We start from the raw sequence: 20,505 nt of genomic DNA, 5'->3' as shown, positions 1-20,505 counted from the left end.
TAAGTTAGCAATCACACATGCTGTTAAAATATGCTTGCGCTAATATAAAGTACCTGTTACTTTTTGGGGAAAAACATAATGCAATTATTTTTGCAGTGTAATATCAATAGTACTTTGAAGCTTCATTTATATTTTTTGGTCTTACAAAGTAGTAGCCTTTAGATGGAGCTGTGCAGCCATATTTTTGAACTGGGCTTTTTTTAGAATTCCATTGAGGCAAGGCTATTCTAGTATACAATACATTTGGCTTTCTGTCTCTCTCAATTAAATTGTTCTTTTTACTCCCATTAACTTTATTTTTTTATTATTTGGAAAGCTTTGGATGTCCACAGCACAGCTTAAAATAAAATAATAAATATATATGTATGCAATGGCAATAAAATGAATGATATGCTAAAAGTTAACCACAAAAAATATAGCTAGCAACTCATAAAATACATAAAATCAATCAGTGTCAGTGAAAATTGGAAAAAAAGGCAATCTTAACTGGTTGTTAAAGGATAGTAATGAAAGCCCCAGGCTTATGTCCTTAGGGAGGTATTTAATGGCTGAAGTGATACAGTTATTGATTGAGTACTAGCCCTTTTGAGGCTTTCATTAATTCAGCACAATTAGAGAAATAACATTTCTACCCTTCCCCAAAATCACTGATACTCCAACCTGGAGAGAATTTGAAATACAATGAGATACTATAATTGCATATTCATGTGAAAAACCTGTTTCCAAGTAGTCTTTGATGGAACAATACAACATTAACATTTAGTAGTCTATTTAATACAAATTAAATAACATGCTTATTGATATATGCAATAAACATTAATGTATTTAATAAGCAAGGCCCTTCATGAATTGTTACCTTGTAGGGTTGAAGGAGACTGTGTGTCCTACTGATGCTGAGAGCTATACCATTAGGAGTATATACTCCCAGAAGGGACTTCATGACAGGCAAATCATAGACAAAAGATCAAACTAACTACAATTCAATAGAGAAGAAAATGGCAAACCCACTCCAGTATTTGGTCAAGAAAATATAACAGGCACATCCAGGACAATGTCAACAGGGAAGAGGCCTCCAGGTCAGAAGGTATGCAACAAACTACTTGGGAAAAGCAGAGGGCTAGTACTAGTAGCAATGGTATTCACAATGTGCCTGAGTTAAAGCCAAAAGGATGTCCAACTGCTGAAAGTTCAGTGTACCATTAGTACACAGAATGTCAGTACAGTGGGGCAAAAAAGTATTTAGTCAGCCACCAATTGTGCAAGTTCTCCCACTTAAAAAGATGAGAGAGGCCTGTAATTTTCATCATAGGTATACCTCAACTATGAGAGACAAAATGGGGAAAAAAATCCAGAAAATCACATTGTCTGATTTTTAAAGAATTTACTTGCAAATCATGGTGGAAAATAAGTATTTGGTCACCTACAAACAAGCAAGATGTCTGGCTCTCACAGAACTGTAACTACTTCTTTAAGAGGCTCCTCTGTCCTCCACTCGTTACCTGTAGTAATGGCACCTGTTTGACCTTGTTATCAGTATAAAAGACACCTGCCCACAACCTCAAACAGTCATACTCCAAACTCCACTGTGGCCAAGACCAAAGAGCTGTTGAAGGACACCAGAAACAAAATTGTAGACCTGCACCAGGCTGGGAAGACTGAATCTGCAATAGGCAAGCAGCTTGGTGTGAAGAAATCAACTGTGGGAGCGATAATTAGAAAATGGAAGACATACAAGACCACTGATAATCTCCCTCGATCTGGGGCTCCACGCAAGATCTCACCCTGTGGGGTCAAAATGATCACAAGAATGGTGAGCAAAAATCCCAGAACCACACGGGGGGATCTAGTGAATGACCTGCAGAGAGCTGGGACCAAAGTAACAAAGGCTACCATCAGTAACACACTATGCCACCAGGGACTCAAATCCTGCAGTGCCAGATGCGTCCCCCTGCTTAAGCCAGTACATGTCCGGCCCCGTCTGAAGTTTGCTAGAGAGCATTTGGATGATCCAGAAGAGGATTGGGAGAATGTCATATGGTCAGATGAAACCAAAGTAGAATGTTTTGGTCTAAACTCAACTTGTTGTGTTTGGAGGAGAGAGAATGCTGAGTTGCATCCAAAGAACACCATACCTACTGTGAAGCATGGGGGTGGAAACATCATGCTTTGGGGCTGTTTTTCTGCAAAGGGACCAGGACGACTGATCCGTGTAAAGGAAAGAATGAATGGGGCCATGTATCGTGAGATTTTGAGTGAACACCTCCTTCCATCAGCAAGGGCATTGAAGATGAAACGTGGCTGGGTCTTTCAGCATGACAATGATCCCAAACACACCGCCCGGGCAACGAAGGACTGGCTTTGTAAGAAGCATTTCAAGGTCCTGGAGTGGCCTAGCCAGTCTCCAGATCTCAACCCCATGGAAAACCTTTGGAGGGAGTTGAAAGTCCGTGTTGCCCAGCGACAGCCCCAAAACATCACTGCTTTAGAGGAGATCTGTATGGAGGAATGGGCCAAAATACCAGCAGCAGTGTGTGAAAACCTTGTGAAGACTTACAGAAAACGTTTAACCTCTGTCATTGCCAACAAAGGATATATAACAAAGTATTGAGATGAACTTTTGATATTGACCAAATACTTATTTTCCACCATGATTTGCAAATAAATTCTTTAAAAATCAGATAATGTGATTTTCTGGATTTTTTCCCCCATTTTGTCTCTCATAGTTGAGGTATACCTATGATGAAAATTACAGGCCTCTCTCATCTTTTTAAGTGGGAGAACTTGCACAATTGGTGGCTGACTAAATACTTTTTTGCCCCACTGTACATGAACTAAAGCAAACTTGATGTTGTCAGAGCAGAAACGTCAAGACTGAACATTGACACTGAGTTTTAATGAACTGAAATGGATTGGAACAGATTGCTTCACATCAGAAGAACATCAGATCTTCTACTATGAACAAGAAATTCATATAGGAAATGGAGTGGCCATCATTAAACAAAGCATGTTGAAGTGCTTAGGTATAACCCTTAAATTATAATGTGATCTCAATTTGAATCAAAGATAAGAAATTAGAATTGGAATTGAAATTGCTGGGAAAAACATCAGCAACCTCAGATATGTTAACACTTTGATAGCTGGAAGATGTAAGGAATCTCTTATTGATTGTGTAAAAGGAGAATACAAAAGCCAAAAGACACTGCCAACCTAATTCAAACAGGTTGAGAAGAAGCGGAAATAATAACAGACTTTATATTCCTAAGCTCAGTTGGTGAGAGATAGTCCTTGCTAAATGACATCCATTGGGTCACAAAGAGCTGAAGCAACTGAACAACAAAATAAGTATTTAATAGCATTGGAACAGTAGAAACCATTTCCAATTTTGCTTTTATTCTAATAATGAAGAGCTCAGTAAAACCATTTTTAGTAAAAACATTATACTGGTGGTATCTTAAGAAATCAAGGTGAAGATGAATAGAGAAGATTTCACAGTTGAGAGTTAGAATGATTTTGGCATGCTTGTGTTTGTGTTGTGTTACAACATGCAAATTTGTAACAGTGCTTGAAAAGAAGCCAGAGGATTAGAGCCACAAGCAGCCGTATACTTCAGCTGATGAGGAAGAATGAAAACTCAGCAAATGACAGCTATTAAGAAAGGAAGCTTTTTTCCATAAGAAAGACAAGTAAGCAGAGGAGCGAGCACAGTGGATAAGAGTGACAGCCAGAAACAAGAGACAAAAGATTTTATTTTTCTTTCTGTACATATTGTATAATATCCTCCTCTCATCCTCATTTTGGTAGCATTCTGTTATGTACATTGTTTTTCTCATCCACAGACTCTTTCACTTCATTCTAGGGAGCATCCTTTTTCATTCTTTCAGTTAGCATAAGTATGAACACTTCTATAGCAGTCTTTGATATTTTCACTGTTTCAGGCAGTTTCCTTGTTTGTTTGTTTTTTAACATATAGCCACTTTCCATTCATTCTTTCAAGAGAGTAATTTAATCCTTTTTCATTCAGGAGGCACACTATCTTCTTTTACAATTGTTTCTGTTACTTCTTTTATTTTCTTGTCTTTTAATTTCCCCATAAGAGCCATTCTTGACCCTATTTACAAATAGACTCATCACCCACAAATCTTCAGAGAATAGCTACAACAATAACACCATGGACGTATGATTTAGAAAAAGAGGAAATCCTGCAGACTCAGGTGGTATTTTGTTTCCATTCCTCCAGTACATTGAAGAGGATAAGAAAGGGAAGAAAAATACTTTAAATGAGTGTGTCTGTCTATGCAAATGGTGTTGATGGGAGAGATTAGGTTTCTAAGATCATGGACATCATCAGACATCATCTGTGGATGATGGACATCCAGTTAAGGATGAGTTGCCCTTGACAAGGAGGGTTAACAATTAAGTTTTGTACATTACAGAAGAAAGTGAGAGTGCTGCAATAATAAGTCCTACTAAATAGTCAATGAAAGATCAGAAAGAACATTAGCTCATAAGAAATAAGAGTGAGATTGAACTTTTAGTACAAGAAGGTAAATGTGATACACTAGTTATAATGAGACCATCTGATAAGAAAATTGTGACAGGCATATAGGAATTGAAGGATGTAAATTTGTTCAAAAGATGTTATAGTCTCCTCTGATTCAGAGGAGTCAGAAGCTGAGGAGCCTGATCCAGCAGATGTCAGCTTCAGAATTTGGTAAGCAATCAACCACCTAAGGGTAACTCAGCTAGCAATCAGCAGAAGCAGGTGCAAAAGGAGCCAGCTGATAAAGAGTCCTGATCCCAGCCAATCACCCATCCCAAGGATATCTTGGGGACTCTGGAGGTCTGAACAAACTCCCTTAATTGAACCACTCCTGAGGCTGGGCTACATTACAGCAGCCAACATAAGCTGGCCTCTTTTTGGGAACAACAATCCTAGATCTGTGCTCTTGTGTCCTTGATTCTTGCTCACATCCTGAACAGTGGTTCATCAACCTATACTAGCTGACTAACCTTGGTGGCTGGATTTAGGAACTGTTGTGGACTATGTTTACTTCTGAACTCTTGCTCCATTTTGGACTAAACCCTCTCTAACTTCCCAGCCCTTTGGCAAGGCTCTCCTGTTCTGTATGCATTTTTGGAGTGTGCATTTGCACGTGCCGGCTCTCTGTCTGTGTTATGTGTGACTGCTTGCTACTCAGTAATAGATGATATGCAAGTCAAGTTGGTGTGTGCACACTCAGCCTGAAATAGGGCTGAAGTAATAAAAAGGGACAAGAAGTTGCATTATAAGTTAAAAATAGGTATGTCTGCTCAGAAATTCAAGTAAATGAATTTCATAATACTGTAGAGAGCATCTGGGTTGAAATAAAGGGATGAACAAAAACAATATTGTTGCTTGTGTTTAATATTGCTTCCTCAGTTCAGAAGGTATGGATGATCCCTTCCCGAACCAAATCACAGGTCTTTCAGAGAAACATGAAATCTTAGTCATGGGAAACTTTAATTATCCGTTGGGAGATGATCTTTGCTAAGCACAGTCCTTCCAGGAAATTCCTGACTAGTTTTGCTAACCTTTTTTGTTTTCATAAGGTGGAAGAAGGCACAGTAAGGAAAACACAGTTAAGGAATTATAAGAAGGAGGTACACTGGGCGCAAGTGGCTAGGACAAGGGCCAGTTATGGTTAGGAGGGCCTTTGGTCAACTCTGTGTTGTGTGCCAGTTATGCCCTTTCCTGGATCGGGAAACTCTTCTCTCAGTCACTCATGCCCTGGTCATCTCCCGTTTAGACTACTGCAACACGCTGTACATGGGGCTATCTGGAAGCTGCAACTAGTGCAAAATGCAGTAGCATGAGCAGTTATGGGCACCTGTAGGGCTACACAAGTAATACCTGTGCTGCATGAGCTGCATTGGGTGCCAGTTTGCTTCTGGGTCCAATTTAAGGGGTTGGTTATGACCTTTAAAGCCCTTCATGGCATGGGCCCAGGTTACCTGAGGAACCGTCTTGTCCTGGTTACATCCACCTGTCCCACCCAGTCCAGCAGGAAGGGCATGTTGCGAATCCTGTCAGCCAAAGAATTCCAACTGGCAGGGTCTAGGAGGAGAGCCTTTTCTGCCCTTGCCCTTGCCCTGTGGAACATCTTACCCCCTGAGGTGAGGCTGACCCCCACTCTCCTGGCTTTCCGGAAGAGCATGAAGATTTGGCTCTGCCACCTAGTATGGGGATCTAATGGGGGCTCGCAGCACTGGGGGTGGTTGGTGGTTTGATGATGAGTCCCTTGTCTTTTAACCCTGTGTGTGTGTGTGTGCATGTGTGTGTGTATGCAAAGATTTTTTATTTTTATCTTTTTTATGTGTAAGCCACCTAGAGTCATTTGTATAATGAGATGGGCGGGGTATAAATCTGATAAATAAATTTAAAAAGTGACCAAATAATACTGGAATCCTTGATTTTAAGATAAACTAAGGCTATGTATTGTTGATATTGGACTTGGAAGTGCCAGATTATTAGAGGAGGGTAAATGTCTTTATCTTCAAAAAGTGGTGGTGGAAAAGATCTGGGAAACTGCAGACCAGTTAATCTGAAACTGACATCCAGAAAGATTTGTCATGACCAAATTTTGCCAGACTAATCATATGTGAAGTTTTGATTAGATTACATACTGAGTAGGTTGTAGCAATGGTGTAGATGAAATAATTTCAGTTAAGTGTTTGACACTGTACTCTGAAGATTATGTTCAGCATAGCTACAGAGTTTGACAATTGATACCTGGGTGGTTTGTTTGTTTATTTATTTGGTAAATTTATATAGCATTTCACATACGTGACTCTGAGCGGTGTACAAAGTTAAAAACACAAAAGCAATACAACAAAATAAAAACATAATAAAAATAATTAAAAACATTAAAAATAAAAACATTTAAAAAAATCTGCAGGAGAGTGCACTCAATATTCCTAGCGATATAGCCACTTTCCAGGCTCCATGCCCATATTACTGGATCTCCAGGCCGGGCAGCAAAGCCATGTTTTCATCCCTTTCTGGAAGGCCAGCAAGGTCAGGGCCAATCTGGAATGATGTTTCAAAGGGTGGGTTCCATGGCAGAAAAGGCTCTCCTCCTGGATCTTGTCAGATGGCATTCCTTCATGGATGGGACATGCCCTTCCTGCCAGACCTGATGGGATGGGTAGATGTGATTGTGGAGAGGCAGCTCCTCAAATGGTTCAAATGTGCATATTAAAATAAGGTATCAAATATAGTGCCACAAGATTCAGTCCTAGGAAATCTACTTTTCAACATTTTTATTAAGAACTTGGCTAAGGGGGAAAGGGAAAGATTATTAAACTTGCAGATGATGCAACATTGAGGGATAGATAGTTAATACTGTAGAAGATAAAATGCAAAATAAATCTTAATAGTTTTAAGAAATTGGCTGAAAACAACAGAAGGAAATTTATTTATGTACAATTCTTCATTTAAGAAACAAATCAAATGCACATGTATCACATAGGGTAACTGTTTTTGAAAAAGATCTTAGAATAATACCTTGAACATGACTCTTCAGTGTGATGTAGCTACAACAAAGATAAATTCAGTTTAAGGCTGTATGTGAAGGTTTAATTCATATGTCTACCAATTAACTCCTATATTCTGTTAGATATTAATGTGCATAAAACTTAGAGTTCAGTACTGTGACCCTGGAATGGAGACAGATAACAAAAACCAAATAATTGTCTTTCCTCCAAAGTGTGAATGGAATGGTATGAAAGGATGTGAATACAGTCAACAATGTTTATTGTACGTGCTGATATCTTGAAGGCTTAGATTCTATAGTGTGAAAAGTAACACAGAGGTCATCTCAATAGTTTATCTGCAAAAAATATTCCAATACAGGTAGTCCTCAGTTAATGATCATTCGCTCAGTAACCATTTGGAGTTGTGAAGGAGTTGAACAAGGAGCCTTACAGCTGGTCCTCAAAATTGCAGCTGTTGCAGTGTCCCCACAGTCACCTGATTGCAATTCCGGCACTCAGCAACCACCTCACAATTACGATGGTAACATCGTCCTGCGGTCATACGATTGCCATTTGTGACCTTCACTGCTGGCTTCCAACAAGCAAAGTCAATAGGGAAGCAGGCAAGAGGTCACAAATGCGATCACATGACATTGCGCCTAACAACTGTGTAGCATTTGCCTAACAAAAACAAGTGGAACTGCTGGAACTGCCATCATAATTTGGCATGGTCATGTGACGTGCCTTATGACTATATTGCTTAGCAACAGAGTTCCTGGTCCCAATTACTGTCCTTAACTGAGGACTACCTGTGTAAGGGTTGTATTTTGTTTATAGTATTCCTTTTATCTATTTTTTGTAGTATAACAAACAAAACATAAATAATCTGTAGAGTTGTTTCGTTCAGGGCTCTCTCCCTCCAGCTGTTTGTTGGTGAGGAGCCCAGTGATCACTGTAGTGCATTCCAATAAAAGCATACTTTGTTGCATCTATCTCCACATATTTTGGCTTCTTATTTAAGGTGAGCATTTTTCACAGCCTGGCATAGTTGGCACGTTGAGGTTTCCAACTATATTGGAAATATAGTTTCCAATTCATAGTATGTAATAGTTCTACTTTATTCAGCAGCATTCAGACTCTTTGAATATTGTATTGTCTAGTTCTAGACACTGTTTTTTAAAAGATTCAGGCAAATAGAAACAAGTTTTGGAAAGTGTAATGGAAATGATTATAGGACTAAAGACTAAATTGTATGAAAAAGGTTTGAATGAGCTCAGCAAGTTTAGCCTTAAGGAGGATATGATAGCATACAGGTAGTCCTCAGGTTATGTCCGTTCTTTCAGTGACTGTTCAAAGTTACAACAGTACTGAAAAAATGGACTTACAACTAGTCATTGCACTTTCAACCATCGCAGTGTCCCCATAGTCATGTGATCAAAATTCAGGTGCTTGGTGACTGGCCTGCATTTATTACTGGCATAGCTTCCTGCGGACACATTCTCCTGCCCTGTGCAAACTGCCTCCACTTCAACTCCCCCACCCGCCTGTCTCCCCCCCATCTCTATCCTTTTGGCTGGCCTGCATAGCAGGCTGAGATGAAGAGGCCACCCACTGCCCCCCCGCAGCCCCCCCAGCAGATCTCCATTGTCTTTTTCCTCCTCCTCTTGGGCTCTGCATGACCCTTAGCCAGTGGCAGGCTGAGAATGCTGAAGTGGGGCAGGCCCACCAGGACCATGGTGGCCAGGGAGGTGGTGGCAGTGCGGGGCGGGGGTGAGCCTAATGCCAACAGAGCCCTGCGCTGTGGGGTTTGAGGGTGGCCAGTGGCGGTAAGTCCCATGGAAAGGAGGCAAGGCAGATGCTGAGGAGGAGGAATATGATGAAGGTCAGCTGGGGGGATGGGGGTGGCAGTGGGTAGGCGGCAGTGGAATACAGCAACCTCTTCATCTTGCCCATGCTTTACAAGTTGGCCAAAAAGGCAGAGATGGGGGGGAGATGGGTGGAGGGAACTGAAGCAGAGGCAGTTTGCGTAGGACAGAAGAAGCGTGAAGCCCTCGCTTAATGATGCAAATGGGGCTGCCAGAACTGCTGTCACTAAGCGGCACAGTCATGTGATGCTTCACTTAACAATCACTTTGCTTAGTGATAGAAATTCTGGTCCCAATTAGGGTTGTTAAGCAAGGACTACCTGTACTTCAAATATCTGAAACTATATCACACAGAATACTAAGGCTTACTTCAAAGTACAGGACATTGAGCAATTGATTTAAATTATAAGAAGGCAGATTTTGATTGAATGTTTTTAAAAAAGTCTTAACAGTAAAAACAATTCAACAATGGAACCAGTTACCCAATGAGATGTTGGGCTCCTTTTCATTGGATGTGTTCAAGAAGAGCTAAACATTGATCTGTTAGGGATGCTTTAATTCAGACTCTTGCACTGAATAGGGCTTGGACTTGATGGCCTGAATGACCCTTTTCAGTCCTTTGATTCTATACCCAAATGTATGACATGCTAGCCCAGGGCAAAACTCCTAGTTCTGCTTTTTATGTGTAACAGTGACCAACTGAATGCATTCAGGAAGGCCACAAAAAGGGTCTGAGAACAATAGCTGTTTTCTCCTGTTGTTTCTTAGCAACTAATATTTCCATATACTCATCTGGTGTTGAGTCAAGAAGATAAAATATCCCTTTATTGTTGACAGGTATTGCTAACCCTATCCTCAATAATTTTGTCTAGTTCTCTCTTTTTTTTAACTCCATGTAAATTGGTGGCCATCATAACTGATTGCAATTTAAGTGTGCATCATGTAAAGAATTTCCTCGTACTGGCTGTAAATCTTCCTGCATTTAACTTCAGAGAATGACTTTGAATTTAAAAATTGTGAGAGGAAAAAAAATTATCCACATTTTCCATGCCACACATGATTTTATATTTTTAAGCTATATGAATAGAAGCATTACTCCAGATCATGAGAGAGAGTATTTTGATATGTTTAGCTTGCAACAAAGAATAAAGGAAAATAGTCTATAAATAACTACAAGAGTATAACATGTAAGAGGGAATATACCTGGTCTCTGTTTAAACTGAGCAGAATGGGGACCAACAGTTAAAATTTAATGAAAGGAGACCCAGGCAATGGAACAATTTGCCTAGAACAGTAGTGGATTTCAACAAGGAACCACCTGTTGAGAGATCCTTAGCAGAAGGTTGGACTAGATGGTTTATAAAGTATCTTACAACTCTGATATTCTGTTATTTTAAATGAAAAGCCCAAATGCTGTAATCTGTTCTCATAAGAGGGTTTGATCATTTTTAATGGTCCTGTTCTGCATAATTTCTAATTCTTCAATATTATTTTTGGGGCATGACAAAACAAATTGTACATCATATTCAAATGTGGGTTGCACCATATATTCATGTAGCATTGCTATATTGGCAATTTTATTTTTGATCCCTTTAGCATGGAATTTTCCTTTGTTTTTTTTCAGCTGTTGCACACCAGGTTGAATTTTTACTTAGCAACTAAGTAAAACAACTCCAACTCCAAAATCCCATTCTTGCTTAATCAGTGTCAGTTCAGAACCGTTAGCACATATGTACAATTTCGATTCAATGTGCATTATTTTGCATTTGCTTGCATTGAGCTATTCTTGTCATTTTAAAGCTTATTCATCCTGTTTGGAACTATTATTTTGGAGCTCTTCACAATTCTTTTTTGATTTGCCAAAGCCTCATATAAATCAGAGATTTAGAAACTCTTTGTGTTGTATGAATATGGGACAGTTACCCCAACTTTGGCCAAACAGCTCATTTTTTTAACATTAGATATTGTTGCTAACTATTTGTTGTCATGGCAGCAAGCACTTGGTGGTGCCATATCAGGCATTATGCTTCAGGCCGCCATCTTGTTTCTTTTACTTTTCCCTTCTGCATAGCTAATTTGATTAGATGGGTAGCTCTATGCAAGGAAAGGGCTACAGTATAAAACCTTGTTCTGTACTGGGTGTGCATGTCACAGGTTTATAGACTGCTGTAGTATAATTTTCTTAAAATTGAGCTTTAGTCTATGAAGGCTTATGTCAGAATAAATCTATTACATTTTAGGGTGCTGCAAGATTAGAGTGTGTGTAATTACGATAACATGTTAGAATGGCTACTTCAATAGAATTGATTCCTAGAATTATATTGAGGATGCCTTGTTTGAAATGCATAGCTTTTATGTTTTATTTATTTCTTCTAGCCTGGAGGTGATGAAAGAGCCAGTTTCAACAAATTGTGCTCATATCTTTTGCAGGTAAGCCTCTTCTTTAGATTATCAAAGCTTCAATATGCTGACTAACTGGCTGATGGTAATGAGAGTTGTAGTCTGATACTTCTGGAGGACATGTCACTGGGAAAGGTTGAAGTTAGAATGTCAGTGTTAATCCTCAGTATTTTTAGAGATTTCCATGTAGAAATCTTAGATAATGTAAGAAGCTGCAATGCTCAGTTCCCAATGAAAGCAACTCCCACTGAAACCGATGTGGATTCAAAGAAAAGTTCATTTATTGAGAAGTAGTGTACAGTTCTAGAGCACTGCTGAAACTAAAAGCCTACGCGTGCCAAACTTGATTTTACCCCCTTTCCCATTCCATCTCCCCCTCCTATCTCATGTCCCTCTTGCGCATGTCACTGGGTCTCTCCTGGTCTCATGCTGGTACGGCCTTGGGCATTCCTGAGAAACAGATAACAGTCCATCTGCACCTAACGGTTCAACTTCTAGCTCTTTCCCCCCGCCCCCCGTTTTCCTTGTAATAGCAGAAACGAAGCAAGCACTAGCAGGCTGGTTGATTGATTGCAAGGCTTCTGACAGATAATTTCTTCCTGAGTTACAAGGAGGCCATAACATAACCAATGTGTATAAGCAAGCCTTTAAAATGCAAAATGGTTATAATTACCTCTGTCCAGATCAAATATATGAGTCCCCAGTACTCATAATGTCTTGTTTTCTAAAACATATGCCATACCATCTATGTGGGAGACAGATGCTGAATTGCCTATTCTGGTGTTCTGTTCTATGAGCTCTTGTTCCAGTTTTGCCTGCCACTAGAGTTAAAATCTCACATCCAAAGTTTTTGTCTGCTGCGGACATAAAAGTCATTACTTAGAATTTAGAACATTCCAGTCTGAGGGACACATTTGATTTCTGGCATAGCAGGGGCCAAAATCCAAATAGTGGTCAAGCTAATATAGATTCCAATGCTGGCTCATACAGTTTGTTAAAGTTGCTATAGCAGCCTGGCCCAAACATAATACTGTATGAGACAGGAGTAGGGACTTTTTTTTCTAGCCATGGACTGTACTTTGGTTTTTTAAAATAGGCTTACTGAGGGCAGCGGGGGGGATATGCTTGTTGGTGCAGGGATGCCACCTTGAGGTACGGCTCAATCTTTTTGTCTCTCCCTCCTCCCAGTCAGTAGGATTAATAAACCTGCGCTGCACCTTTTTTAAATACAAAAACACATGGAAAATCTTATAGCTGAAACTTAATGCTTGTACTAACAAATTTTGGAGTGCAGTCTTGGATGTTGGGATGGCTGTAGAAATCATCCTAGAAACCTTGTGTGCCCCATGAATTGCCTGCCCCTGTTGTATACTGTGCATCACAGGCTTAAAGGAAATGCCATTAAGGAGGACATTTTCAATTCTATTCTCTATTATCACCTTTTGCTATTTAAATTGTAGGATGGTGTTAGGATACCCTTTCTTTAATTTATTAAATTTATATGTTGCCCAACTCTCAGTGACTCTACGTGGCTCACAAGTAAAACAATTTTTTAAGAAGAAACAAAAGTAAAGATTAAAAGGTGGCAAAGATGACAAGAACTGGATGTAATGAAAGCTAGAAGCAAACCCACACTATCTACAGGGGTTTTACTCACCCTTGCCAAAGTGATGTAAATGAGACATTTTCTCATACATGTCAAATTGCAAAATGCCACATTTTGGAAATACATCTCTTCAGGCTTTTTCTTTTTTTGACTCTATTTAGTATTTATAAAATTTTTTGATATATGCAACATTTTGACCCCAAGCATTGTACCAACTTCTGCTAGCATGGCCTATATGCACGTATACATTTCCTCTCTCTCTTTCTCACCCTGTATATAATGCATATGCACACTTTTTTCTCCTTTGGAAAGAAAGGAGAGGCCAGGAGGGAATGACCTGGCTTTAATAAGCATGTTACTTCTGTTACTGAATTGAAAAAGTTCTCATTTTGATTTTTTATTCACTACCAATGATTTTTCATTATGACTTTTTGAGTTCTGGTTATGCTTATGCTATATCTATAATTATAATAAATGCTTTCAGTAAAAATAACAGGAGCTAATAATGTCATCATATTCTTTTGTTCCTGAAGAAGAGGCTATGGAAGAGTAAAATTTAAGAAATCAAAAGCTCTTGCTGCTTGAAGGTTTGTTGATATAAAATTCTGAAGTACAAGTATAGAAAAGGAAAACAGTTTATATGCAAAAATATAAGAATAAGCCAGGAGGAAGATTAGTAATTTTTCCCAAGGTGACCTTTTTGGAAAAAGTCAGAATTTCAGTGAGACCCTAAACACACTGTTTTTCTTCTTTTCTAGGTTCTGTGTTTTTAAACTGCTTAGACAGAAGAAAGGTGTAACACAGTGTCCACTTTGCAATGCCAAAGTCACTAAAAGGTGAATTCCTTCTGGCACAAAATATATTACACTTGTGAGGAGACTGATGGGTAAAATGCTGAACTGTGTGTGGCGCAATCTCAGAAAGACTAGGGCATTCACAGTTCAAGTGCTAACACAGATCTGTGCAATGGGGGCACATATGTAAAATGATTGCAAATATTTAAAGCTTGCAGAACAAGTTACCACAGTGTATAGATAGCTGCTGTATGCAAATCTTTTCCCATATTCCAAGAAATAGAATCTGGTAGATAAAACAGGCAAAAGGGGCTAATGAAGTAGACAATGATTATAAGACTGATTCTGCTAATCATGAGTACTATGTGGCATTCCAGACATTGAACTGCATCACCTCTCACCATTTGCCATATAGGCTAGAATTTCTGGAAGTTGAGTTTCAACTTTTGGAGGATCACACATCACCTGTTCCTAGTTAACTCATTACTGATCCTTCAAAGAACCATTAGCATAAACCATCTGCTGTTCGTGCTAAAACTTCATAAAGTATATCCACTCCTCGTTTAGTGACTGAGTTCTGTTCCAATTAACCAGACTGCTCTCCTGCAGGAGATCATACACAGATGTACAGTGAATTGGAGAACTGAGGTGGACATTTCCCAAATAAATAGATAAGGACGTTAAGCGAAATGATCGCTAAGTGACCATGCAACTGAGAGAGACGCTGTGAAGATCACTGGTTGCTGCTGTCTCATTCAGCTATGCCAGCGTTACTCGCTCCAGTGTGCATTGTTGTCAGGCACATGTGATTTGGTCATAAATGCACAAATTGGTTGGAAAATGTTTTTTTATTACCATTTATTACCGTCGTATTTGTGGATGGTCGCTAACTGAGGTAGTTGATAAATGAAGAGTGGGTGTAAAAGTAAATGAAAAGGCATGTTCAAAGAATATAGCTTGTTAGTTTATTCTGAAACAAGGAACTTTTTAATTAGACAAAAGGCCTTTTAGAAATTAGCTCCTTAGAAGCCTTTTTTTCATTCTACTTCTTCAAAACTCCATAATGCATTTGCTTAAGAAATTACTGAGAAAATGTGGAATTCATCCTCTTAACTATACATTTGTTGGCTTGTTTCAGAAGTCTAAAGGAAGATGTCCGTTTTAAGGAAGTAATCAAAGGGGTTCTAGAAACCATCCATGCTTTCGAGTACGATACTGGGCTGAAGTGTAGGTATTGTGTCTTACCATGAACTTCATAGAAGGCTTCTTTACTAATTTTTTTTGTGATGTTGAATTCCACAACTGATTTTTCTGTTTTAAAGCTTGATTTCTAGATGTTGATTTAAAGTTCTAAATTATATCACCTATAAAGTTTCCATCTTCTTCCACCTTTTTTCAATATCTGAAACAGGTAATGTACCTAGTGGAGTCCTTAGGGTTCTCTGAGCTTGGTTCTTTTCTTCCAAACATTTCATTACTCAGCTAGGTAACATCTTCAGTGCTAAAATGGAGGATCACACATTACCTGTTCCTAGTTAACTCATTACTGATACTTCAAAGAACCCTCAGCATAAACCATCTGCTGGTCGTGCTAAAACCTCATAAATTGTGTTTAGTAGGTTGTATAAATTAGGGTCTTTTAAAAATCCTACCATAAGCTATAAAACCTTTACCTACTACCAGCATTATATTACAGGGTGAAACTGAGATTTGCTTTTCCCTGCTTCTCTCAGTTTCAGATGAACTATGTTACCCCAAGAAAGGGATAGAAACTGTTTCTGCTTCATCCCCATGGAAGGAACAACTGATAGTTAACAGTAAGGGCTATAGAGACAGATGGAAATGTATGAAGAAAGAAGAAAAGAGAAATACTGACTCGGTAATAGCATTTTTCCTTTCTTTTTCCTACACATTGATATGTGACACTGCCCTCCCAATTGTTAAATTATTGGTTCACTTTTATCTTCATTTTAGAAGTCATCACTTGAGTTGAACAGACTGTGGGAAAGTGCCAAGATATTTCTTTTTAGAATAGCTTCATTTAAGTGGTGTCTAAATGAAAGCTTTGCTTATTGCTTTGGAGTATCACAACTGAAATGCATTTAATTGTCATTAAAATTACTGCTGTGAAGACTCTGTGTATCTGGAAAGCTTCAATGAATACTTATAAAAAGGGACTCTATAGAATATACTATTGGACTGTTAAGTACAAATAGCCTTGGCCTTGCCGTGACCTTCAAGAAACTGGAAAACCAAAATCCCTGGGTGGTGGTGTAATGTTGTAAATGCAATCAATTTATTTTCCTGATTCTTTTTTTCCTATTCTGCCTTCTTCTGTCTGCTGACTTTTAAGTACAATTTTTCTCCTAGGTAATGTTCATTCCCACTGATGGTTTTTTGTGGGCCAATTGTCTGTCACAGTTTCTTCTCTGGGTTTCACTGCCTGCTAACAATTCTTAGAGACAAAAGATTTTCCTGAGTGAAGGGCTTTAAAATCCTTATTGATGTCAGTAGTGGCTATTTAAAGCAAGGAGAGAAGAGGTGGCAAATTTAGGGTGGCTCCAGGCAAAAGCATCAGGAACTGCGTGTGTGTGGGTGGGTTGACCCTACATACTGTTGTCTGATTCCTTCTTCCCTTGCCTCAGGATAATTCACATTTGGGGTCATAATTGGTTCCCCATTTTTGCTATAATGCTTAAAGGGGAAGAATAATCCCACTCAAATCAGGTAATGGGTTTTCCAGAAACTTTTAAATTAGAATTTATTTAATGCAAATTAGGTTTTACATATGATGACTTTCTTTGGAGTGCAGATCAAAGCTGGTTTGTATATAAGAATTTTCATTCAAGTATTTTAAATTTGCATCAGAAAATGTCCTGATGCTATTATTATTTAATTTAACAAGTTAGTTTTATTTGAATGTAATAAAGCTTAAATAAATACCCTACATTCATTGTCTGTAGTATATAAGTGTTGGGCCTGAAATATTTCAGAAAAAAAAATAAAGCTCATTAATGTAGTTTAAATAATATTATATAATGTACAATTTTTGTTTGTAAATAACCAGGGGTTTACATTATTTAAACTGAAAAAACAAATGCTACTGAAAACTGCTGCTATATTAACAAAGTTTAAGATCCCAAAGAAATATGATTTTTATATTTATTTGAGGTTTTATGTTTAGAAATATAGGACAGCATTGAATAGATATAAAAATTAACATTATTATTTGCACAATTAAAAGCTGTGTAGTACAGAATCATTCCTGATGAACTATTCTTATTATTTATTTATTTATTTATTTATTTGGTAAATTTATGTAGCTCAGTCAGAAATGTGACTGAGCTGTGTACAAAGTTAAAAACACAAAACAATACAGCAAAATAACCAAAAACATGACAACAAAAATAATTAAAAACAATAAAAACCATTAAAAGCCATAAATCATAATATTACGTTTTATGGCTTTTAATAGTTTTATTGTTTTATATCATGTTTTTATGTTTGTTATCTTTATTTTATAGATAAATTATATACACATATTCTCTTACATTTTTCTATATTTTCTACAGATGAATGATTATCTCCAAAAACATGATGTACAAATTTGAAACTGCAAGGTGGTTTAATATCGTCGTTGGCATCTATTTATTGTTAGTAATTAATTTATGAAATGGAAAATTCTCTGTGAAAAGCACACGACTCTAAACAGGCAACAGATTTAGGGCAGATAGGAAAATAGCAATAATTAAACAGACTTTATTCTATATCAAAGAACAAAGGACTATGGATATTGATGCTAACCTAAGAAATATTTTGTTAGTTTATGCCAAGCATTCTTAAATGGTAACCAATATCAAAAGGGTATGCAGGGAAATGGCTAGAGTTATTATTTTTATTATTTTGCCATTTTTTTGTTTTTAAAATGTTTTTAAAACTTCTAATGATTTAAGTAATATAGCCATCCAATAAACTTTGGTTATTAGGGGGATTGGAAATGTAATTAATGATTAGTTTAAAAAGGCCAGTTTTAAATCGATTAAGGTTGAGGAATTATAGCAGGAATTAAAGGAGAGGAAAGGGTTCTACTTCCATCTAAATTTCTGAACAAAGACCATTTGAATAACATTTTGTTGTGGTTCTTTAGATGCCAAAAAATCTGACTGGAAAGAAAACAAGCACCAGATATATAGTCTGCTATATCCCTATTATCTACTCATTCACCTACATCTTTCAAGTTACAGTACAGTACAAAATAGTTTGACCTAGAGGAAAAAAACAGTACGTATGGGTCAAACTATTTTTGGAGGCCTGTGAAACATCTCTTCATTTTGTCACAGAAAAATTGAGAAGTTATGCAAACACCATTTTTTTTAAAGCCTATAGTAAGGAATCAGGTTGGGCAATGCAGAGTCTTAAAGGAATAATTTGCCTTTAATAATGTTTCATTTTCTTGGCAGGGTGATGGCTCCATCTTGCCACAGTACAATGGAACTGAAACAAGATACTCCCTCAGAAAGAAAAAAAATTCTAGTAAAATTGTGGTATTTGAAATTGGTAAGGAGCTCAGTAAGCAGTGGTAGTAATGTAAAAATGCTTTTATTCTGGGTAGCCTAATTATAAGGCATCATTGTCTTTGATCTTCTTAAATCTTCCTGTTTCATTTCCTTCTTCTTTTTTCTAATATAATATTTGGTGTCACAATTAATACTAATAGGAGCATTATTAGTGTTCCAACTGGTCAAAACTACTTGAATGATACAGTTGAATTGGGATTTGTATATGTTTGCTATGTCCAGGCCCAGTGTGATAGTCATTACAAGGCACCAGTTCTATGTGCTTTCTCTCTTACTCTATTATGAGGGTCTGTTACCTCTTCTATTTGCCTGTCCCTTAATTTACTGTGTGAAATTGTCTGACTGGTTTCCCTAGTCCTGCCTTACCACCAACTATTCCTTTCATACGTTGAGATTCCAACTCCCATGACCACTGGGATTACAGGAGTTATATCAGTTGGAAAACAGGTTGAGGAAGGTTGCTGTAGTCCATATGCTATCCAAATTGACCTTTTCTGGTCCCTATTCCAGGTGCACTATTCACATTCCAGCAGATAGCTTTGATTTAAATGATGTTTTTGATCTTAATTTCTGATTTGGTCATCTTGGATTTAAAGGGATATTTGGTAGAAAACATTAGCCTCTGAAAAAGATGGCTGTGATCCTGTTTTTTTTAAGTGTCCACACTAGTATTTGAATCCTCTTTCTGTGAAGTGTTCTAATTGCAAACCTTGCTTATTTAAGGATCAGGCTCATCTGAAGATATCTTTCAGAAGGGGAGTACAGTCAGATGGTAAGTTGATGTTTGAGGCAGTTATTGTTTCTTCTGCATATTTTGGGATGTCAGAAATTCTATTAAATACTGGATAGGGTGCCTTAACATTACTGCTGTGGGCTTCCTGGATCAGTGAATGTGATAGCTTGTGAGAGAGGATGAAAAAAATATATCAAATCATATCTAGTTTATTTATATCATGAAAAGGCATTTTCTGAAGAAGAGGCAGTGGCTTTTTTGTGTGTGGCAGGGACTTCTCCTGAGTGCATAGATTTTCTTAACTCTTGCTCTTCCACTTCTCCGTCTATGATCTTTACACAAATGTGGAAAGGAAGGAAACAACAATATGGTTATACCACTTAGGAAGTTTGCTTCAAAGTAGAGGACATTGACTGCTGATCTCAGTGGGGGATACTGGATCTATGCTAAGCTTGACTAAATCTGGATACAACCTACTAGCACAGCATTTATCTGTAAATTTTACAGATATGCTATATAGTAAATATTCACTGCATTAGAAATAATGCTTTATGTTAAAGCATGAAATATTTTTTATATTAAAGCAGACTTGGTGGCAATCTCAGCACTTTGAAGGAGCTGACTCCATGATGTTTGATCACCCCCTACCCTATTGGGGCTTTGCATGGACATGAAAACAGTTCTTTTAAAATGCATTTCAGTGCTGGTGGTAATCTGGGCTACCGTTTAGGTTTGGGTTGTTTTGGAGTTTTGGTTGGATTTTGGTCTTGGATGGGATTTTATGTTTTTGGTGGGGGGTGGGGAGTCAACCTAGATTATATTTCCTGCCCATTGATTGTTGGATTTTAGCTCAGATGCAAATGAGGTTGGCTGTGTGTTTTTTTAATGTTATTATTCTTTGTTAAACGCCTTGAGCTGTATGATTGGGTAGTGTATAATATTATTAAATTGCTATTACATAAATAAAAAGTAAGTATAGATTTGAGAAGAACATGTGTTCAAAAGACATGTGTTTGTG

The 20,505-nt window shown here is 37.8% G+C and overlaps 1 protein-coding gene across 2 annotated transcripts in view; it reads left to right on the top strand.

Moving 5' to 3' along the window:
- BRCA1 (BRCA1 DNA repair associated) overlaps positions 1–20,505 on the top strand; it is a 60,923-nt gene that overhangs the window by 7,358 nt on the left and 33,060 nt on the right. For both annotated transcript variants that reach the window (XM_088143324.1, XM_088143325.1), the window contains 6 exons: positions 11,754–11,807; positions 14,142–14,219; positions 15,316–15,404; positions 15,911–16,056; positions 18,638–18,734; positions 19,478–19,526. In XM_088143324.1, coding sequence (XP_087999450.1) covers positions 11,754–11,807; positions 14,142–14,219; positions 15,316–15,404; positions 15,911–16,056; positions 18,638–18,734; positions 19,478–19,526 — 513 coding nt within the window. The remainder of the gene's footprint in view (positions 1–11,753; positions 11,808–14,141; positions 14,220–15,315; positions 15,405–15,910; positions 16,057–18,637; positions 18,735–19,477; positions 19,527–20,505) is intronic.

The sequence above is a fragment of the Python bivittatus genome, unplaced genomic scaffold, assembly GCF_059951505.1.
Source record: "Python bivittatus isolate LINGU-HERP-01145 unplaced genomic scaffold, Pbiv_v1 ctg000410_np1212, whole genome shotgun sequence".
Classification (NCBI taxonomy): domain Eukaryota; kingdom Metazoa; phylum Chordata; class Lepidosauria; order Squamata; family Pythonidae; genus Python; species Python bivittatus.
This window is presented reverse-complemented; position numbering and strand designations above follow the sequence as displayed.